Source organism: Trypanosoma grayi (assembly GCF_000691245.1).
Source record: "Trypanosoma grayi strain ANR4 Tgr_164_V1, whole genome shotgun sequence".
Taxonomy (NCBI): domain Eukaryota; phylum Euglenozoa; class Kinetoplastea; order Trypanosomatida; family Trypanosomatidae; genus Trypanosoma; species Trypanosoma grayi.
Window position 1 is genome coordinate 1 of NW_008825783.1, and position 20,227 is coordinate 20,227.

General features: G+C 52.3%; 11 protein-coding genes across 11 annotated transcripts; all 11 read right to left on the reverse strand.

Moving 5' to 3' along the window:
- DQ04_01641000 (kinesin) lies at positions 1 to 494 on the reverse strand (the record flags this gene model as incomplete). Its single annotated transcript, XM_009310961.1, has 1 exon — positions 1 to 494. A coding segment is annotated over one exon (494 nt), but the record flags the coding sequence as incomplete, so codon positions are not given.
- A 1,299-nt stretch (positions 495 to 1,793) lies between these two features.
- DQ04_01641010 (kinesin-like protein) lies at positions 1,794 to 3,047 on the reverse strand (the record flags this gene model as incomplete). The annotated part of the gene is made up of 1 exon (XM_009310962.1): positions 1,794 to 3,047. The coding sequence occupies one exon, from the start codon at positions 3,045 to 3,047 to the stop codon at positions 1,794 to 1,796; it is 1,254 nt and encodes a 417-aa protein (XP_009309237.1).
- Positions 3,048 to 3,271: 224 nt separating this feature from the next.
- Positions 3,272 to 3,781, reverse strand: DQ04_01641020 (hypothetical protein; the record flags this gene model as incomplete). Its single annotated transcript, XM_009310963.1, has 1 exon — positions 3,272 to 3,781. The coding sequence occupies one exon, from the start codon at positions 3,779 to 3,781 to the stop codon at positions 3,272 to 3,274; it is 510 nt and encodes a 169-aa protein (XP_009309238.1).
- A 236-nt stretch (positions 3,782 to 4,017) lies between these two features.
- Positions 4,018 to 6,387, reverse strand: DQ04_01641030 (putative ATP dependent DEAD-box helicase; the record flags this gene model as incomplete). Its single annotated transcript, XM_009310964.1, has 1 exon — positions 4,018 to 6,387. The coding sequence occupies one exon, from the start codon at positions 6,385 to 6,387 to the stop codon at positions 4,018 to 4,020; it is 2,370 nt and encodes a 789-aa protein (XP_009309239.1).
- A 266-nt stretch (positions 6,388 to 6,653) lies between these two features.
- On the reverse strand, positions 6,654 to 7,148 carry DQ04_01641040 (ubiquitin-conjugating enzyme E2; the record flags this gene model as incomplete). Its single annotated transcript, XM_009310965.1, has 1 exon — positions 6,654 to 7,148. One exon carries the CDS (start codon positions 7,146 to 7,148, stop codon positions 6,654 to 6,656), a length of 495 nt encoding a protein of 164 aa, XP_009309240.1.
- A 1,063-nt stretch (positions 7,149 to 8,211) lies between these two features.
- Positions 8,212 to 9,504, reverse strand: DQ04_01641050 (hydroxymethylglutaryl-CoA lyase; the record flags this gene model as incomplete). Its single annotated transcript, XM_009310966.1, has 1 exon — positions 8,212 to 9,504. The coding sequence occupies one exon, from the start codon at positions 9,502 to 9,504 to the stop codon at positions 8,212 to 8,214; it is 1,293 nt and encodes a 430-aa protein (XP_009309241.1).
- A 1,152-nt stretch (positions 9,505 to 10,656) lies between these two features.
- Positions 10,657 to 12,819, reverse strand: DQ04_01641060 (hypothetical protein; the record flags this gene model as incomplete). Its single annotated transcript, XM_009310967.1, has 1 exon — positions 10,657 to 12,819. The coding sequence occupies one exon, from the start codon at positions 12,817 to 12,819 to the stop codon at positions 10,657 to 10,659; it is 2,163 nt and encodes a 720-aa protein (XP_009309242.1).
- Positions 12,820 to 13,256: 437 nt separating this feature from the next.
- Positions 13,257 to 13,946, reverse strand: DQ04_01641070 (pyroglutamyl-peptidase I (PGP); the record flags this gene model as incomplete). The annotated part of the gene is made up of 1 exon (XM_009310968.1): positions 13,257 to 13,946. The coding sequence occupies one exon, from the start codon at positions 13,944 to 13,946 to the stop codon at positions 13,257 to 13,259; it is 690 nt and encodes a 229-aa protein (XP_009309243.1).
- A 470-nt stretch (positions 13,947 to 14,416) lies between these two features.
- On the reverse strand, positions 14,417 to 17,080 carry DQ04_01641080 (hypothetical protein; the record flags this gene model as incomplete). The annotated part of the gene is made up of 1 exon (XM_009310969.1): positions 14,417 to 17,080. The coding sequence occupies one exon, from the start codon at positions 17,078 to 17,080 to the stop codon at positions 14,417 to 14,419; it is 2,664 nt and encodes an 887-aa protein (XP_009309244.1).
- Positions 17,081 to 17,941: 861 nt separating this feature from the next.
- On the reverse strand, positions 17,942 to 18,226 carry DQ04_01641090 (hypothetical protein; the record flags this gene model as incomplete). Its single annotated transcript, XM_009310970.1, has 1 exon — positions 17,942 to 18,226. The coding sequence occupies one exon, from the start codon at positions 18,224 to 18,226 to the stop codon at positions 17,942 to 17,944; it is 285 nt and encodes a 94-aa protein (XP_009309245.1).
- Positions 18,227 to 18,847: 621 nt separating this feature from the next.
- DQ04_01641100 (hypothetical protein) lies at positions 18,848 to 20,167 on the reverse strand (the record flags this gene model as incomplete). Its single annotated transcript, XM_009310971.1, has 1 exon — positions 18,848 to 20,167. One exon carries the CDS (start codon positions 20,165 to 20,167, stop codon positions 18,848 to 18,850), a length of 1,320 nt encoding a protein of 439 aa, XP_009309246.1.
- Positions 20,168 to 20,227: the final 60 nt, after the last annotated feature.

Below are 20,227 nucleotides of genomic sequence, written 5' to 3' on the forward strand. Positions count from 1 at the left end.
CGCTCATTGTATATCTGGTAGAAACTACACCTGAGCTGGAACTGCACGTGATTGTTTTGTGACTGCATCTGGCGTGCACGGTCAAAAATGAGCTGAATAGCGCGGGGAATAATGCCGTGCTGCTGGGGATCTGTTTTGATATTTGGCTGAAGACTATCACCGCCGTTTCGCATGTACTCGATGCCCTCCACGGTGTACGTCTTTCCACTGCCCGTCTGGCCGTAAGCAAACACTGTCGCATGAAGCCCATCCAGGACATGTTCTATCAGCGGTGCAACTTCGTCCATGATGTCCTCCTGCTGCGAATCCTGCCCCAAGACGCGATCAAAGGTAAAGCATCGTGCATTCTCCTGGTTCTTGCCGGCCACGAGCACCTTGCCGCAGTCTGCATCCAACACAACGCGGGCGCAGGTGTGGCCCCGCTCCCCGGACAGGAGCGGGCGACAGCGCACCACCACCCGGAGGGAACTTCCCGGCGACACCTCCTGCGGCATGAAAAAGAGGGCGTCTCTCTAATGTGTGGGGACTGCCTGGCGGAAAGCTATATTAAGAGTTATGCGGTGTTGATACACAGTTGGAGGACGACAGCAACAAGATACGGTGCGGTGACCCCGCCCTCGGGGAGACACGCACACAGACTCTGGGAAACGGTAAAAAAGCGTCTGTTTTGTACCCCAGTACAACATCCGACAATACAAAAACAACAACAACACCAGCCAAACACAGCCAGAAAGAGTTTGTGCCTGTGGACGGCAACGTAACTTTCCGCTGAACTACACATATGCGACAAGAATCTTGCCCACATCACACACGGATAGCACACTCACTTCCTAAGCCGATGAGCCTGGCGTCTTTCAGCAAGTAACACCAAGTCACAACGCAGCCGCTGAATGCGATGCCGGCAGACCATCAGTTGCCAGTGCTTATGTCTCTACACGAAATGATCAGCTGTGATTAAAGAGTTATCTGCGAGGAGGGTACATAGGAGCTCCTATTTTTTCCCCCTTTCGGTCTCTGTAGCACCTTTATTCCTGCTGTTTAAAGAGGTAGAAAGATCAAGGAAGTCACACGAACTGTGTCTTTGTAGGCAGCGGAATCTCGGGCTCTGCGCGAGATCACGAACATCCAACGAACAATCAACAAGCAAACGTCATAGCAGTAGGGCTCATGGATATAGAGATTCCGTCGCAATAAAAAAAGGACAATTGCTCTGTCTCGCCTTTTTTCCTCATTGCCAGAGAACTCCGGAGACCCTAACAGAGCAAATCCAAGAAAACCATGATAAATAAATGTAACCAAGTTATTATTGAATATGCCGACTGAGACCCACAAGAAAGATCCACCAATCAGAACAAACGCACCGCTCTCAGCATATACTTGAACGCATTTCTCCATTCTTCTTACTCTCCACAACTACTGGTCATTTATGCCCACATACAGGGAAGATGGACTTCGGACACGTTGTACGATTGTGATCAGTTCCTCATAGCATTCAAAACCCTGTTTTTTTTAAAAACATATATCCAATGGTGTTCTTGGTGATGCTGACGTATGCTCCGCCCAAGGCTTCTTGAGAAACTTGGGTGCGCATGACCAACAACATCCCTTAGCGCTCATATTCTTTGTTCAGTGTATATTTTCGTTGATGTATGGGATAGGGGAGGGTGAAAAAGACACCACAACACATAATGAGTCATGCATTGTATATAGCAATTTTATGTATGTAGAAAGCAAAACGTCATTCATTATTTTATTTTTTCATTTCCACTCAACCCTAAAAACTGCATGCCCAATCAGGACCACATATCGCTGAGATTGCCTCCAGCAGCCAATTCTCTGTAGTATTCTAGCTCCTTCTTCATGCTGGCCACTTCCGCGCGAAGCTGCCGGATGATTGCAGTCTTCGAGTCTTCATTCACGCGCGGAACATTCGTAATTTTGCGTGCCCTGCCCGCATAAAGGAGAGTCGAGAGTGTCTCATCCACGTAGCGGTCCGAGGGATTAATGCATGCCAGCATGATGGTAAGTGAATTTCCACCCAGTGCGTGCTTCAGCAGCTTTGTCAGTTTACTGTCACGGTATGGGACGTGCGAGCGATCCTGCGCCTCCCCATTCTTTGATTTTCGCCTTGAACTGCTGGCGATGGCGGTGAACACTTTGCCTAATGTGAGAAGCGACGTGTTGATGTCAATAGATTCTCGCGGAATAGTCGGTGAATACCCGGTAAGCATTGTGAGCCTCTCGGACCCGGCAAGGTCCACAATAGACAACTCCGACTGGATAGAGCTCTCCGGTGTGTCAGGGTCCCAGCGAGTGACGTAAATGGTGAAGACACAGTGTGAGCGTGACGACTGCTGGTTCATGGCGTGGCTCGACATTGCTTTCTGCTTCGCACCAGTAAAGAACATACGACGCATCTTCTCCGGCTGATCACACTCACAGAGGAAAAGATTCTCCACATTGAATACATCGCCACGGTGCCAACCAATTTTCAGCCCTGCGCCCAAAGCCTGCGTGGTAGACGGATTCAGTAGGTCTGTCACGCGCTCATTGTATATCTGGTAGAAACTACACCTGAGCTGGAACTGCACGTGATTGTTTTGTGACTGCATCTGGCGTGCGCGGTCAAAAATGAGCTGAATAGCGCGGGGAATAATGCCGTGCTGCTGGGGATCTGTTTTGATATTTGGCTGAAAACTATCACCGCCGTTTCGCATGTACTCGATGCCCTCCACAGTGTACGTCTTTCCACTGCCCGTCTGGCCGTAAGCAAACACTGTCGCATGAAGCCCATCCAGGACATGCTTTATCAGCGGTGCAACTTCGTCCATGATGTCCTCCTGCTGCGAATCCTGCGCAAAGACGCGATCAAAGGTAAAGCATCGTGCATTCTCCTGGTTCTTGCCGGCCACGAGCACCTTGCCGCAGTCTGCATCCAACACAACGCGTGAGCACTTGTGGCCCCGCTCCCCGGACAGGAGCGGGCGACAGCGCACCACCACCCGAAGGGAACTCCGTGGCGTCACTTCGTACCTCATACTGTGCATATAGCCTTCAGACTTTAGACTGTGCCAAGTAGACAACATGAGAAATGCAAAGAGTCAAACGAATACAGCGCACTGTCAAGACCCACGCCGAGCGAACTGCATAAGAATTGTTACCATTCCATTGAGTGATAGTCGTCCCTGGGATACGCGGCAGATTGAGAAACAGAAACTGCCACATAACGCACATACACCGAGACACACACAGAAAAAGCGAAACAAATTCCTCAGAAAAGGCCTCGCCGCCTAGCCTCTTCTTTTAGCTGTTTGTGCATCTCTGTTTCCCTACAAAGAGCGGTATCAAATTGCTTCTCTAACGCTTGCAGGAAATCAGTCTTGGTACACAGTTCATCGGAAAACTCCGCCATGTCTTTGAGGTGCTGCCGCTTTTCCGCTTCCACTTTCTCTAACTGTGCGGCGCGCTCCTTGCAGCTTAGGGCGAGGGAATGACAGTAATGCATTTGCCAGCTTAGCGGCGTCGTCAGGTGTTCCCCCTCAAAGGGTACAGAAGCAGAAGCAAACGCCGATGCAGCTGCAGAAGATTTGAAATGTGGCCCAACACCCACTGTCCCACTGCGCGGTGCAACACACGTTGAGGCAACAGTAGCCTTTCTCACGCTGTGTGGTGAAATGGGCAGCACGTTCTCGCAGGAGTGGCTGCTGCGCTGCGGCGTGGTGTCTAATGACGCCGCCGCCCCCATCCAGTCCGCAATTGGCGAGGAGTGTAGCCTGCTCATGTCGTCTCGCCCTTCCCTACGTCAGTTGCCACCGAAAAACAGAGCAGAGCACTTCATATTAGTTTTGTACCCAGTGAAGGTCGTGAAACAACCCCCATATACCATGGGTGGAGACATAACTAACGCCAAGGACAATAGAACGGGCATCACCTAATCGACTCTGGAGTGCCTCGTTCACGTTGTCATGGTGGCACAAAAAAAATCCCACTCACGAACAGGTTCACCTGCACACAGCGTCATTTAATGCCACTCTTCACATTGTATGGTGATGCATTGTGGCCATGACTCTTCTTGTTTAAAAGCGATTTTAAGCGTCGTGTCGGAGCCAGCTTCTTATCAAGTAAGCCTTTTTTCTGCAAGGAAACCACCACCGAAGGATCGCGTTCTACGTCCACTGCCAGCTTCTTCGCATTGACAAAGCGTCTATGCAACACTGGTGTCGGTGTGTAATCCTCCATTTGGAACTGCTTGGCTGCAGGCTTGCTAAAGAACTCGCGGCTGCGGTATGCCATGTCTGGATTTTCACTCTGGACTATGTAATGCTGCCTCACTGCATACTGAGGATCTAGTCCGTACAACTCATACTCCTTCGTCTGGCGTTCAATATCTTTCGGTGATACCTGCAGTAGATTACAGTCAATGACATGGTCGCAAAAGTCCACTTCCAATTGGGTGGCGATCTCCCGGACGTTCTTGGCGTCGCGCTTCTCGGTGATGGTGTACACCCAGCCAATATTTCCGAGCCGCCCAGTTCGGCCGCACATGTGCTGATAGGAGCACGTGCTGCGAGGACAGAATGTAATGAATACGTGTGAAACAAGGGGTAGGTCGACCCCAAACGCTTCCGACTCGCGGAGAAGAAGGAACTTCCACGTGTCGCGAAACTCGCCGTTGTGGTAAATCTCTGAAAAAATCTTGGCATTCATGCCAAGACCCCGTAGCTTCGCCCGCACCTGGAGCAGATCGTCTTCGTAGCGAACAAATATCACTGCTCGGCCAGGGATAGTATCCCTTGCATTCCATATCAGCTTGAGGGTGTACTCGTACACATCCTCGTGATACAGATGAAAGCTGAAGAGGCAGTGTATTGTGGAAGGAACCCGCACGGGCGAGAGGACAATGGTGTGCCGCTCCGGTTTAAGACAGAGCGCCTTCAAGTGATCCTTGAGTGGCCTGTGCATGTCAGCCGACACCAGGCCGAGCTGGAGAACAGAGCGGACGTGCGGCCCAGGGAGTTGATGTAGCGTCCCCAGGAACAGCTCACACGCGAGTGGGTTGCGTAGGCGCTCTCGCATCTCCGCCACAGGGGCGTCGGGCGACACCATCGGCAGCTGCACGCCAACATCATCCACATAGACTCGACGAAGGTAACCAAATGCTTCAAACTCCATTTTCTTTTCAAACAGCAACTGACACATGGTGTCTGCGGTCGTAATGAAGATACGAACTGGCCCGTGGTCACTGTGGAGCGAGCGGCGCAGGTCGCGGTAGTACCTCTCGTATTCGTCACGAAAGACCCCAATGTACATCCACGACCAATCGTCGCGCGGGCGGTCCACCACTGTGCCACCCAACGGACCGCAGAGTGCACGCAGATGATCGTACGCCCGCAATGCTGTCATGGTGTCGTGTGCCACGAAAACGTTAAAACCCACCGATTCCGACCGTACAGCTTGCAGAAGAGCAAGAAGAAGCGCACTCGTCTTCCCACTCCCTGTGACACCATTGAAGACGACATCGTTGTGGTCCTCATGCAAAAGCGCTGGAAGCAGTCGACACTGCAGCCGCGTGGAAACTGGCCCGTACTTTGCCACCGCTCTGCTGCTCAGCATGGGGTCCAGACCCAGCGCCGCCCATACTGTTCCGCCGTCATCCTTCGCGGAGGGCAGCTTGCGTCGCAGCGTTAACGCCGCGTGTGACGATGTGGCCCCTGCTGCTGCAGGCGACATCAGATCGTTGACGCTGAGGTCGTCTTGAATGATGCTCCTGACACGATCACAAGCAGACTCGAGTACGGTGCCCTGCAGGTCCCCTTCGCTGATGATCTTACTGCTAATACTGTTTTGGTCGGCCCGAAGAAGATTGGCAAGCATCGCTTCCATGTGATCAGTGTCTGAATCCGTGTTCAGTGCATCCTTATTCTCCTCTTCTTCCCTCTTTGTCACTGCTCCTTCTCCGCCTTGGGACAACGCCGTCTGTGCCTCTTCTAGAAGAGCTGTTGTGCCTTGACCCTCGAAGATAAATGCGCGCCTTGAGGGCTCCCTTTTTGGTTGTGGCAACAACGCCAGTGGAGTGCGTTCTGTGGAGCTGTAGAGCTGCTCTGTCATGGCTTTCTCCAGCGCCACCGTCGTCGGCCACAACTTCTGCTGAAAACGGTAGTAATTGCCCCTACCATTATTGCGCAGCTGTCGCACCAGCTTGAGGTCCTCGTACTGCTCGAGAACACTGCGAAGGCCTTTGCTGCTGTTGGACTGAATCACACCACGCATGACCGTAATGAGCGGCGACGACGACGACGTAAATGGTGGTGTTGATGACGAGGGCAATGAGGAAACAGCAGTAGCAGCACCAACGGTGGCATGTCCTCTGCGGAGCGCCCGACGCATGTTGCACTACAGCCACACACGCTACATCGTGGAGAGTGAAGAGACATTCATGGAAAGCAAACCAAGCAAGAATAAGAGACAACATATGTACATTTATGTCAATGCGTATAAATAATCATATTTACAGAAGGCGCCCACCATCCTTCACCAAACGCAGGGTCAACACGAATAACTCCAAACTGAACCGCGTTGAATGGCAGTACAGGAAGACAAACGACAAAAAAAAGGCCGCGCAGCTCATCCAGACCTGTATGCTACCCTCCGCCTCAATGGCCACGCCGCGCTCGCGATGCAAACTCCTGCGGTGCTGTTTCCAAGCATGTACGTGCCTCTGGGTGCACGTCCTCATCGATGCTGTTTTTATAGTCACGAAAAACTTTATTTAGGACGAGCAGAATAGCGTCAGCGGCATGCTGGGCGGGACTCCAGTCGGCGCCAATCAGGCGTTCGCACACCTCGCCCTCCGGCGTCACCAGCGGACTGTACACCGCCGTCAGAAAACGCACCGTCGGCGGTTCATGCGGATAATCCTCGGAGAAAATAACAGATAACTCGTACGTTGTACCAGTGCTGGTGCTGTTGTACACACTGCTGGTGGGAGGCTTTGCCACTACCCGCCATTGATAGACGCTTTCACTATCTACGGACACAACAAGAGGATCGCTGTTGCTACTGTTACTATTATTGTTGCCGTGCGCCTTAACGTCCTCAAGTAGCAGACGCAGATCCTTTCCAATGCGCTTCGTGGCAACACTTTTCATCTTTTTTGTCTTCACCGTTGATTTGTCTCCAAGCAGCTTCCACACCACCCGTTCTGCAGTGGCTAAAAAACAATGAAACCTTTAGCAATGTGTGATTCTGTATGTGCACACACGTCTCTCACTCTCACTCACTCTCTCTCTCTATATATACTCAATTGACGTGGTGCCGCTGCAATATCCACGACCTTTGCGAAGTCGCATATACGTATATGCCCAAACACGCATCACGTGGTCAAAGAGAGAATTAGGAAAGGAGAAAAAACACACACACATATATATATATAGTAAGAGGTCACCGACACGAGAGGGAAGCACACCCACACAGACACGCATGCCTTGATACACACAGACTCGAGTGCATTATACACTATTGTGCCAGTTCCCGCCCACCATACGTGCTAGAGCTGACGGTCACTTTGGCAGAATCCCCCAGCGGCGTAAAAGGCACGAAACACGAAACATGATGGACATCCATCAGGCACAGCAGCATCAAAAACCCAAAACAAAACTTCAGGAAAAAAACACGAACAAATCAACAGTAGTACATACAACAACCCTCACGGAGTCACATAGACACAGTCACACACATCACGCCGAGAGAGGTGAGGGAGGGAAGCAGAGAGAAGTGCAGAGAGAGAGAGAGAAACATCGGAAGGGTGATGAGAATCGCAAACACCACTGATTAGGTGGATGCTATCACGGACGTAAAAGCAAATCACACACCGACGTTTCAGGAGAAAGTGAGCGAAACGAAAAGAAAAGAAAACTAAAAAAAAAATGTGGGGAAGATGCAATGTAATATAGTGCGTACTGCAATATTCCGCAAGATCATTTAACTCGCCCCATTCCTCACCATTTTCGCAATAAACGCCCAAAAATGCGAGAAATACGGGATAAGCCAAAAGAGGAGACAACAGCAAGTAGAGATCAGAAGGAGAGAGGCGGGGTCTCCTGGCATCCCATTGTCTCTCAGCCACCAGCATCGCAAAGAGGGAAAAAAAAGAAACGGCTCCCTTCTTCTCGCAATAGTCTGACCTGCTGCTCCCGTGTGTTACGGCCACTGTTAGGCCGAAATGGTGCGCTTGGAGTCGGTGTTCTCGTTGCTCGTCACGCTCTCACAGAGACCCAGCCGCTTCATGAGGAGCCGCCGCGCGCCCATCGTGTACGCGTCAACTGTGATGCAGCCAAGTTTTTGAATGTCCACCTTGTGGAAACTTGAGCGGATCTTCTGCTCGCTTGGCGGCTCCCCACCCAGCTCGGTGAACACCTGCATCATGCAGGAGCGGAAACACTCGTAGTCAAGCGTTCCGCTGTCGTTAGCGTCGTAGAGTCGGAAGTGCTCCTGGCACAGCTGCGCAAACCGCTTCTCATCGCGCAGACTCTGCGACAACAGCATATCCTTCACGCTTACGCCGAATATCTCCTGCTTGAGAAGGACACAGTCCTGTACCTGCTTTAGATTGAGCGTGGGCGAAAGAATTCGACACTCTTGAAGAGTCTTCACCACCGTTTCTGTCGCCACATTGCCTGTGAGGTCGTTCGCCGCAAACGGACATCCTCCCATACCACCGAGAGCACTGTCAAACAGCGTGCAACCTGCCTCAACTGCAGCCAACAGCTTCTCCTTCGACGTCACCGTATTGCTGTGAAAGTGCGCGCCGAAAGTAACATCGGAAAAGCTCCGTTGCAGTCGCATAAAGGTGTCGTAGATGAGCTGCGGTTGAGACACACCGACCGTGTCGGCGAGGCTTATGGTCCGCACGCCCAGCGACACGAGCCTCGCCGCAAGCTGCTCCACCACCGCCACGCTGTGCGGCTCCCCGTATGGGTTACCGAACGCCATGGAGAGATATACGACAAGCTCCTTCTCCTTCGATGGGCCCAGCGGCAGTGTGAGTCCATGCGGAGGCTTCATGTCAGTGTTCGCGGCGGCCACTGCAGCCTGCATGTGCGCGATTTCGTCCAGCGCAACCCCGATACTCTTGCGTGTGTTGAGCTGCTGGAAACGCTCGCAGCAGGCGAGTGGGAAGCCAATGGTGCTTACGATAGGGGTGCTGAGCGCTTGCTTGAACCCAGCAAGCGAGGCGATCACCACCGAGATCTTCGGCGCCTGCTCGCCTTGAATGAGTGTGTGATCGAAACCGGCAAGCACCTCCGCACTGTCACGCATCTGCGGCACCGCGCGAGGCGACACGAACGATGCACAGTCAATTGCGTAGAAGCCGCACTTGAGCAGCGCATTGAGGTAGCGAATCTTCTGCGCTGTTGGGACGAAGCGCGTCAGTCCCTGCATCGCATCCCGCGGGCACTCCACCAGACGGATTGGAGATCGGTGCGTCCGTGAGAACTGCATCATTTCCTCAATTCCTGCGTATGTCTCCCGTCTGTCTTCTTTTTCCCTTTCTACCTTTTCGGTAATATGAGGTGTGAATACTTTTTTTTGTTGTTTTGTCGATGAGACTGGGGAGCGTTACTTCTTTGGAAATAGCACCGCGGATGTTTATTTCCTCTATTGTTTCCTTTGTGTACCACCCGCTCCGTATAGGGCCTGCTTCTTTACGCGGCTTTCTGCTTAGCGATCCTTCTCCTCCTCCCCCTCCTCCTTCGTACTCTTTGTCTTGCTGTAGTTGTTGTTGACTCTCCGCCTACTGTTTGGTGATCCGTTGCTCAGCGAGGACCTGAACGCAGTCGTGCCGGTTCACCTTCCACGCGCAACGGAGTGCAATGTTGCCGAATAATACCGCACAGTAGCGAAGAGCGACGCAATCACACACACACACACACACACACACACAAACACACACCACGGGTTCCCTTCTCGTTCCGATATGTGTGCTTGGGTGGGGGTACCTGCCAAGAAAGCAACAAAGCACATACATACACACACACACACAGAGAGAGAGAGGAGAGATGGGTGTGGGAGAGAGCAATACAAGCGACAGGAATGGGCCAATTTGATGTAGGGAAGAAGTCGACGAAACATAACGCAAAAAGGAGATATATATACTTCAAGAAAAGACGCGCGCGCAGGAAACAAACAGCCTGATCACCACACAACAACAAACAAGGAGAATGCGTGAGCGTGTGCTTGAGCGAAATCACACTAACCGGTGTGTGGTGCGGGGGAATTCAAGGTGACAGTAAAGAAAAGCACCAAACAGATTTTTATTTAACCACAAGATCCTCCCACCGTAATAAATTCCCTTAATTTCAATTTTACCACTTAAAATCATATTCTCTGCCGGTTCTCTTTCACACACACGCACACGCACACACACACACAGACACCTCCTTTTGCATGCATGTGGATTTGTTACCTTCGTTGCAACTTCCTCTCTTGGTCATGCGCCTGCATGTGTGGCTTCCGATTCCGCTTTCGTTTTGTTTTTCGTTGTGCATAGCTGACTCACCGTAGTAGTCGCCATATGTGTATGTGGTGTGTGTCGCCGCCCGTCACTCCAGCTAAGCACGGACAAAGCCCTGCCATGACGGCACACCGAGACACACCCTACCGCATCTCACTGGCGACTGGGTAAAGCTCCAGATTATTATCCGCCTCCTCGTTGAGAAACTGCTGCCCCAGGAACTGCGCGTATGCATCTTCGTCATGGATCACCAGCCCCTCCTCTGACTTCTCCGCGATAACAGGAGGAAGTTCCCCCTTCTCAAGGTTCACAAACACATTGTTGTTGTACAGCGTGGCGGAGTCTACCCACCTCAGGTACTCGGCGAAATTCTCTGAAAAAAGGCGAAAAGAGCGTAGCTGCATTGGAATGGGCACGCCGCGCCCCGTCGAGAACATGCGCAGAATGCCACGGGGCACGGCCGTCTCCGGCTTCACGGTGATAGCAAGCAGACGTACCTCGTAGGGCTTTGGTAACGGTGTGAGTCGCGGTCCTGTAGGCCTGAAGTACTCCTCGGTGGCCCCGTTGTTTCGGTAGCCTACGCCCTGGCAGTACAGTGTCGTGTGGGCATTGCGGACCATGTCAATAACCTGCTTGACAAAAGGACGCCACATCATTGTGCTGTCGAAGACGATACTGCGCCCTTGATTCAGAGCCTGTACCATGAGGTTCTCAGCTGCACGTGTACTAGACTCGTGCGTGGACTTATCCATATATGACAATGGTGTCACGGCTGTCTTGAAGTCGTCGGCGTTTACCAGCACACTATTCGCCTTGTGCTTCGCCCACCATGAGCTACGCGACAACGCCGTCGCTGCGGTGCTCTTACCCGCTGCCATGCCCCCACCTAGAAAAATAAACACTGGGGCTTCTCCAGTTGGCGACGGGCAATTTTCGGCGGAGCACTGCAGTTGACGAAGCATCACAACGGCTGATATGAGATCACGGTACTTCTTAAACTTTGCCTCTTCGCGAAGCACATTGATACGATTCACAGCATCAAAGTCACCCGGTCCACGCAATATCTTTGTCCCCTTGCTGTTAATCCACTCTACAAGGGATGCCGACGTCATGTCGCAATTTTCAGGGTAGACGCGATGAAGGCCCTGTTCTATCATACCCACCAGCTCCTCCTCATCACTTTGTTCGGACACGTTCAATGTGAGTGAAAAAGGAGTATCTGTATCCGACGCCAAACCATACAAAAGGTTCGATGGAGAGAGACCAGCCCCACCCTGCGATAGCCGGCCTGAAACCGACATCGCGTGATTTGCACGACCATGCACCTTGCTGAAGCTAGGACTTTCATTGACCCGCATACTGGACAAGGCGAAACTTTTCTCCGATGTACACACCGATGTGTATCTCTCCATCGCCACGCCACAATTCCCCTCGTCTCCAACTGGTGGTACATAAATGATGGTGGGAAACCATCTTATGTTGTACATGTTAGCAAGCTCCGGCTCTGCGACGGCGTGGACAATACAAACGGTTGGCACCGGATTCAGCAACTCCTTCGCGAGAATGTCTTGAAATATTGAGAGAGCCTCACAACTCTTCGCAGAGAACTTGGCGTGAAATAGAAGCACAGTACCATCTGGGGAGCGGCGCATGCGCTCCAAAAGGTTTCCAAGTGTTGCGAAGGTGAGACGAGGGGTTCTGAAGGGACCACTGTATATGTCTCTGGGTGTACAACCATTGCTAAGCACACTGTCCGCGGGACTAAGGAGTTGTGCGATGCTGCTCCCCGGCGCCTCAAGCGGAAGCAGGGAAACCGTTTCCTCACCGTCAGACACATCGGCTTCAGCGCTGGTGGAGGCGCAAAACGGCAGTAACGTCTCGCGTACGTACTCTTCATACTCCTTATTGACGCGTATCACATCGCTAGTGCGATGCCAGTTCCATGAAAAGTACAATGGAACAAGTGTGTTAACAAGCTTAAGAAAGTGCTCTACACACGCGTCTGGGTCGCATAGCTTCGGACCCTGTGGTATATCTCTGACTTTGTCAACGGATGTTGCGCGACATATAGGAAAACTCCGCGACCTTTCGGCACGACAGCGTATCTGCGCAATCAGTTTTCCTCGGTCCATAGAGAAGCGAATCGCCCACTTGTGGCAAAGTGTGCGCAACATGTCCGGGTCCGAGCGAGTCAGAAAGAGCATGGTACAACAGGCAGCTAGCTTTGACACAAACATGTTTGGCGGGTGCTCTAGCGCCATGAGGACGTACTCAATAAAGGGAAGCCATGGCGGGGGTGGCAACATTTCCCTCTGTTCACTCTCCCGCTTCTTCCTCCCCTTCTGCTTCGGTGGTGAAAGGGAAGGAAGGACCAACTAGAACACAAAGGAAACAATAAAAAGACCGATAGAGGGGCGAAGAAAGAAGTGCAGAAAAAGTATTTCGCAGGTGAAAGTCGCTCCCCCTTTACACAGGGCAGTCATTGCGTGGGAGAAAAGGGTGACAAACCACAACACTACAACAAGGCCTGGCACAAATCATTGTGGGGCGGAGTGCCGAACCCGCACCGATAGAATAAAAACCGGCTACACCCTGCGGCTGCAAATCCAGCTGGGGCTGACAGAAGGAAGAAGAAGCAGAGTCCATACACACACACACAAAAAAAAAAATGAAAAAGATGGGCTCATTTTATTTTACGGAAGAAAAATAATCCTGAAAGAAAAAAAAAACAATGTTCGATGACTCATAGTTCGGAAACGGCAATTTGCACAAGACCCGAGACGAGTGACTCTACCTGCGACGTCTGTTCCGCCAGGCTTGGATTGTTGCAGACAAGTGGATTCGCAACGTGCACAAAGACGGCAAACACCCGGCCGCCCCACCTCTTCTGTAACTGCAGAGCGCGGTATAAGGAGTAGTTACAGTAGTACCGTCCGGCATCGCGAGATATTAACCAGTGCGGGCGCTGACGTCCCTCATCGTCTCTCTCCGCAGTGGCTATCGCCGAGTTGAGCCGCTCCACGAGGGCTGCCGTTGCTTCAGCTGCACTGCTTCCCTCGCGGACAAACACACTCTCCAGAGACGCGTCCATTGGTGTTGATTCAGTAATGGGGAAGCCCTCGAGCTCGTTGTAGCCACACACTTCGAGGCGCAGCCGTCCCTCCTCCTCCATACTTTGTACCCCGATGTGCACGAGCAGGACACGCTCAACAGGATCATTGTTCATGCGCTCCGAAATGGCGCCTTCAAGCTTGGTGAAATACGCCGAGACAGCGTCCAAGTTCACACCGAGTTCTTCGTACTCTACCGAGAGCTCGCCGTCTTTCCCCAACTGCTGCGCAACTGTCTTGCCAATGGTGGCGCTTGGGTTTTCTGTTATGTTTCTGAAGGGACCGAAGCCCGTCATGTAGAGATGCATTTTGTTCGCCTTCATATTGTATAGCTTTCGTGGGTGTATGATGGGCAGAGAAGGAGGGTAAGCGCAAATTACAAGAATAAACTTTTTGCAGACCGTCCCAGGAACGAACACAACCGATTAACGCTTCTTCGCAGCGCCATACCTGTGGGGGATGCGCACCACCCACGAAATACACTTAGTGGACGCAGCAGTACAAGGAACAAAAGACAACGACAAGAAACGCGCATCAAATTAAAACAGCAATGCAAAAAAACAACAACAACGAAATAATAATAATAATAATAATGATAATACGACACCACAAGCGGCAAAAGACAACGCGTCCATTAAAGATAATAACCTCCACCTGGAGGCTGCCAACAGAGGAAGAAACCAGGGCGTACAGATGTTCCCCCGACAACTTCCCCCCGCTTGCTCGTACACGGGGAGAGGCGTATACTATACGACGTACGTACACAGCATTGCACCGGGCCCCGACCATCAACTCAAAATGTGGAGGGAAAGTGACGTTCCCCTTGAAAAAAAAATGGAGTGCAACGAAAGGTACCCTGAAACACATAATCACTCGGTTTCTGCTTCTGCTGTTCACTCCCAGCTGGCAGGGTCTCGCCCAGCATCACAGCTTCCCTCGCATCGTGGCATGGCGATGGCGTGACCTCCGAGAGTCGCCCTTCATTCGCTGGACCCCACTTGTCTCGGCCCGTGACGTCCACCCCAACGCAGGCCTGCGTGGCGCTTACGCTGGCCGTCGTCGTCCCACCGAGGTGAAGCACACGTCGAGTAGATTCATTAAAGGTGCATGGGTTACGGGGTGACGGGGAGGCGTCCGAAAACGAGGTCCAGCTGCGTGTGGCTGCGCCACCATCACCATCACCATCACCACAATGGTACTGACGCTGTGACGCATACGACGTAGAAGCTGCTACTGGTGTTGCTGCTTCCACCGCGGTATCCAGTATTTGACGCATTTCCCGTGAGGACGCTAGCAGGTCTTCACCAGAATCGCCAGTAAGTTTGAGTTGACGCCGGATGTGTTGCTCCACCTGATCCTGGCTTCGCCATAGTTCAGGGACCTTTGCGCTTCCAGTAGTACGACCTGTCCATGATGATGGTGACGACGAATTGCTGTTGCTCATAGTCAAACCTTTCCAGCATCGTAACATTGGCTCCTGCTTCCTGTCCCGTGGGTCCGTCCTAAAACCATGCCTTGTCTGAAGTCCCTCGATGAACCATAATGCCATCCCTTTAAACTCAATGCACTCCACTGCTTCAATCTCCTTTCGCTCCTTATTCTCCAACTCTGGTAGAAGCTCGACTGCCTTCTCAAGTAAACGACACAAGTATAATTTCTTGTCCTCCAACTTGGCACAGTGCTGCTGCTTCCACTCTTCTGTACTCGTCACGATGCGTTGTCGTGCGACATCTTCCTCAATCAATATACACTGTGTGCTACCCTCAAACTTGGCTTGCAGATCCATTATCGCTGCACACGTCTGCAGAGTAGACCGGTCTCGGTCTCCAATCAGCGTGCATAATGGATACCTACGAAATACGTCACCTTCCAAATACGTGGGCGGTAAAGGGAAATCCACGGTCTCTAGCATCAAAAGAAGGCACGAGAAATTCGCGCTGATGTTTTGAGCCACTGCCGTTTCCTCACACCACGGTGTCGCCTCCCCCAGAGCAACATGCTCGGCTCCCGGCGAAGAGCTCATCGTCACCACCCACTGTGGTTCATCTGTGCCGTTGCTATGCAGACGAGGGATACAGAAGCGAGACTCCAATGCGGAGACGCGCTCTTCTCCCAAACGATCAACGGCGTACCGGCGGTAGACAGATACGGGCAAAGGGAAACACTGCAGAAACTCATCCCATGCGTTTGCAGCTTGATGCGTTTCACGTTCCTCCCCATCCGCTGGCTTACCAATAATCTTATTCTCACTGTTCGTGTCACGCGCGGCCAATACGACAGATGTTCTTGACCGTGCGAGCTGCTTCTCATCAGCAGTCATCACATTACTAGAGATCGGGGAGTCTAGGGGTGGCTCTGGGCCGAGTTTCTTGGCGAATGCTTTGATGATGTCGTCTTCCCGACCCTTGTATTTGGTAAGCAACGCCGGAATGGTGTCCATGCGCTCGGGCGCGTGCGTGGCAAAGAGACGCGTGAGGCGTGCGCGGTAGTTTCGCTCCGGCGGGATGGGTGCGTCGGGGTCTACATCGGGGTCGGGCTCCGGGCCGTACTTCTCCACGAGGATACGGAACATTTCCTCCTCATTCCCCTTGTAGCGGTGCAGCACGGTTTCCATATTGGCAACCTTCTCTCGCGCGTACACCTTGTAGAAGCGAATGAGTCGCTGACGATACGTCATCTTCGGTGGACCGCTGGACGGAAGTGGTGCCGGCGGCTCCGGCCCAAGTTTCTGCACGAGCATACCAAAAAGTTCTTCCATTCGCCCACCGTACTTCTGCAGCATCGGCTCGACCGAGGCGGTTTTGCGCGGCACGTAGAGCTCAATAAAACGAAGGAGACGCCTTCGTGGACTTTGCGTGTCCGGCGACAGCGGCTCCAGTCCGTAGCGCGTTACGCAGCTTGCGAGCATTTCCTCCTCGCGACCCGCATATTTGTCCATCATCTGATCCACAATGGCCAATTTCTCAGGGGCGTACGCCATGTAGATCCTCGCCAGACGCCATCTGGCATCATGCACGTTGTACGGTGCCCAAGCACAGCTGGCGGTGCTGCTGCTCATCGTGCTACGGGAGTCAGAACAGTCCTCCGGCGTCTTTGCGCCACCACCAGTACACACTGGGGGCTCGGGCCCGTGCGTCTTCACTAGAGCGAAGAACAATTCCTCTTCTCTTCCCGCAAACCGCGCCAGAGTCTTGTCGACCGATGAGATTTTCTTCGGGGCGTACTTAGTGTAAAAACGAATAAGGCGCGCACGGTAGTTGTTGCCGTCGTCACGCACATCCTTTGGTGACTCATCAGACACGGAGACGACGGGCTCCGGCCCGTACTTCTTGACAAGGCTCTTCAGTATCGCTTCCTCCCTGCCAGCGTACTTCTGCAGCAGGTCAACCACATGCGGGCGCTTCGCAGGGGCATACGCGGCGAATAAGTTGTCCAGCCGCTCGTAGTAGGAGACCATATCTGGACAGATAAACACGCGACGGTGAAGTGGACAACTAACAGCAATAACCAGGCGATGAAGTCTCGATATCGGCACTATTTTCGTACTCCCGTTTGCCTCCCTTCTTTAGGTGTCCGAGATACAAAGGAAAGGAAAGGAAATGGTGCAACGACCATATTAAAGCTGAAGATGAATAAATAACCAGGCAAACGATGCACAAAAAAAAAAGAAGGAATAATCAGGAGGAATTATGAAGATAAAGAAGTGACAGAGACAGCACATGCATTTTAGATTCATCTCGAACTTATTTCCGCCTTGGAAGCATTACTGCTGTGGTCGATGACGGTTCGAGTGGGACGCCCAGGGCGTGTGTGCGTGTGTGGAGAGAAAGAGAGAGGAAGGGAGAGTCAGCAGTGTTAGTTTTCAACCGAGTAAATTCAGGATATGAACAAAATTACAGCATAATAGCCATCATCTTTAATGCCGATGCGCCATGGGCGGGATAAGTAGGTGTGGATACACACACAGGCACATACAGAGGCGCAGCAGGGTGTGAATGTATGTGTGTGCGTGTGCGGCTTCCGTAAAGGAGCGGGAATATCATTAGCATTCGAATAGACCCAAGCGCACAGTGCTCGTCCACCTTCCTGAGACCCCAGACAGAGGGAAAGAAAACAAAGAAAGGGAGAGAAAGAGGGATATATATATATATATATATGTAGAGAGAGAGATTGTGTGTGTGTGTATGACCGAGGACAGGTATAATATGAAGATAAAGCGTTCGGTCCCACTATCGCAGTGAAGCTCTACACACGGCAAGACTTTCTCTTCCCTCAGACTCACACTCATCGACACATTGCCCTCCTTGTTTGCTGCTACCTAATTCCTGAACGGCGACCACGGCTCATCCTTGAAAAACTTTGCCTGCTCCCAGAAGTACGTCTGCCACATCCATGTGCCTACCGTGGAGGTCATGCACACGAAGCACAGAAGCTTCAACCACATCCACTCCGGGTCCGCGCGGCTGCCGCTAATGCAATCTGCCACCATGTCCGGATGGCCCTCCGCGCCACCGCGGCCCACGTAATACTCCGCCGTATTGCGCCGCCCCTTGAAGAAGAAGCGGGGTGCCGCCCGCCTCACAGTACACGTCGCCCTGTACATTTCCCCTCGCTGCTGCATGGCGTGGGAGGAGGAGGGGGAGGGCAAGAAGAAGAAGCAGAAGAAGAAAAAAAGGCACTTTTTTGTGTAAGCATGTATACAGAGGCAATCGAAAACACAAAAAAAAATGCACATCTTCCACATGCAAGCATGTGCGCGGCAGGGAGGAAAAAAGAGTGGCTTCATGCCGTTGGCCATGTTGTTTGTTTGTTTTTCTTATGTTTCCCTTTTTTCTCTCTCCTTGTGTGGTACCGGGTACCCACTCAAACGTCACACCATTCCCCCCATCACCGCGGCGCACAAAAACAGCAGCAACAACAACAAACGGGTGACACAAACAATCTGGTGGATGTGTGTATGCATGTGTGTGGGTGTGTAAGTGGCTCTCATCTCAAGGAGCATAAACGCCCCAACGGTACAAAACAAAGAAAAAGAAAGAAAAGCGAGAAAAAAAAACGAGGCCTTATATAAGATGGAGAGAGATCACGCTGGTGCAGTCTACTCACAGACACAGAGAGAGAGAGAGTGAGAGAGCGCAGTGTGGTGCTTGCCGCAGAACGAATCCATGGGAGTCGACAATACGCCGCCGCCAACAACAAAAAGGATTATGGAGGGGAGGGCAGCCTACATGACCGCACAGCACTTTGCACACATCGCCCGCTTCTCCTTGGGCCGCTGCCCCATTTCAAAGCCCGGATGTTTTGGTGGCGTATCGTTCTCCGGAAAATCTAGAGATGCCGGCTGCAGTGTCCCTTGCTGCGTCTCTGGCCCTGTCTGCGCCTGTGGCAATGCGTCCTCAACTGTTTCTTCGTGCTTGGCGTTGGGGGGTGGAGAATGTGGTGGGGCGGGCGTGAACTCGGGCTCACGCGTCGCCATCACAGGCTTGTAATAGGCACCAAAGTCCATTGTATACGCCTTCACTCCCTCCGTTACAGAGGCCATGGTAGTAGGAATATGAACTGTGCGGTCCGGCACCTCGAGGCCAAGCTGACCGTAGTCGTTGAGACCACACGTGTAAACATGACCATCTTCACACGCGAACATACTCCCTGCCGGACCTGCAGCGATTCCCACACATTTACTGGGAAGAGGAATCTGTGTGAAAAAAACTGCTTCTGTCAGTGAAGTGCCTAGTCCTAATTGACCACTTTCGTTACTACCAGCCCCATACACCAGACCACTACTGGTAAGGGCCAAAGAGTGAGAATCACCTGCTGCGACCATCACAAAAAAATGATGACGCAGCGATTTATGGAGATACGGCTTACGACGCACATTCTGATGCTGTCCGTTCCCTAATTGACCTTTTTTATTACGACCAATCGTGAACAGTTGTCCACTTTGATCAATAATGAGATAAAAACCTGTTCCACTCGCGACACGCGAGACTGAAGTTCGACTCAACGCCATGACACGACGCGGCGTCCCTAGCGTCCGCTTTGATGCCGTTGTCTTGTACAGCACCGCGTCCGCGCCGACCATGAAGTAGTCCTCGCTGTAGCCAAGGTCTAAGAACCGCACATGGCGAGAGGGTATGATGGAGCGCACCGGGTTCGACACGATGGAGAGTGGGCGCACCGTAAAGGCACGTGTGACACAGGCGAGCCTTGACCCATGCCCGACGAGCATAAGCGCTTTGCCGGCGACGTTTGTCATGTTGTCTTCCTTCCCAAGCGGCGCTGACGACCAGGCCCCATTCTCGTACGCTAAGACGTTCAATCCGCCCGAAGCCCAAACCTCGTCTTGGTCAGTGAGTATGGCAAAAAAGTCATCAGCGGCGACGCAGCCACGGCAGCGGAGGTGCTGCGGCACCTTCACTCCATCACCCGCACCGAATGTGATCAGCTGCCTTGATGATCTATCGACGATGCAACTCGTCTTCCAGCTCATGGACATGGCAGGAATGTTGTACCGTAGTGAGTATAGAGGAACCGCGTACATCATAATCTGCTGCAGAACCCGCACCACACTCGGTGACACCGGCCGTGCAGGAACGCTTGAATT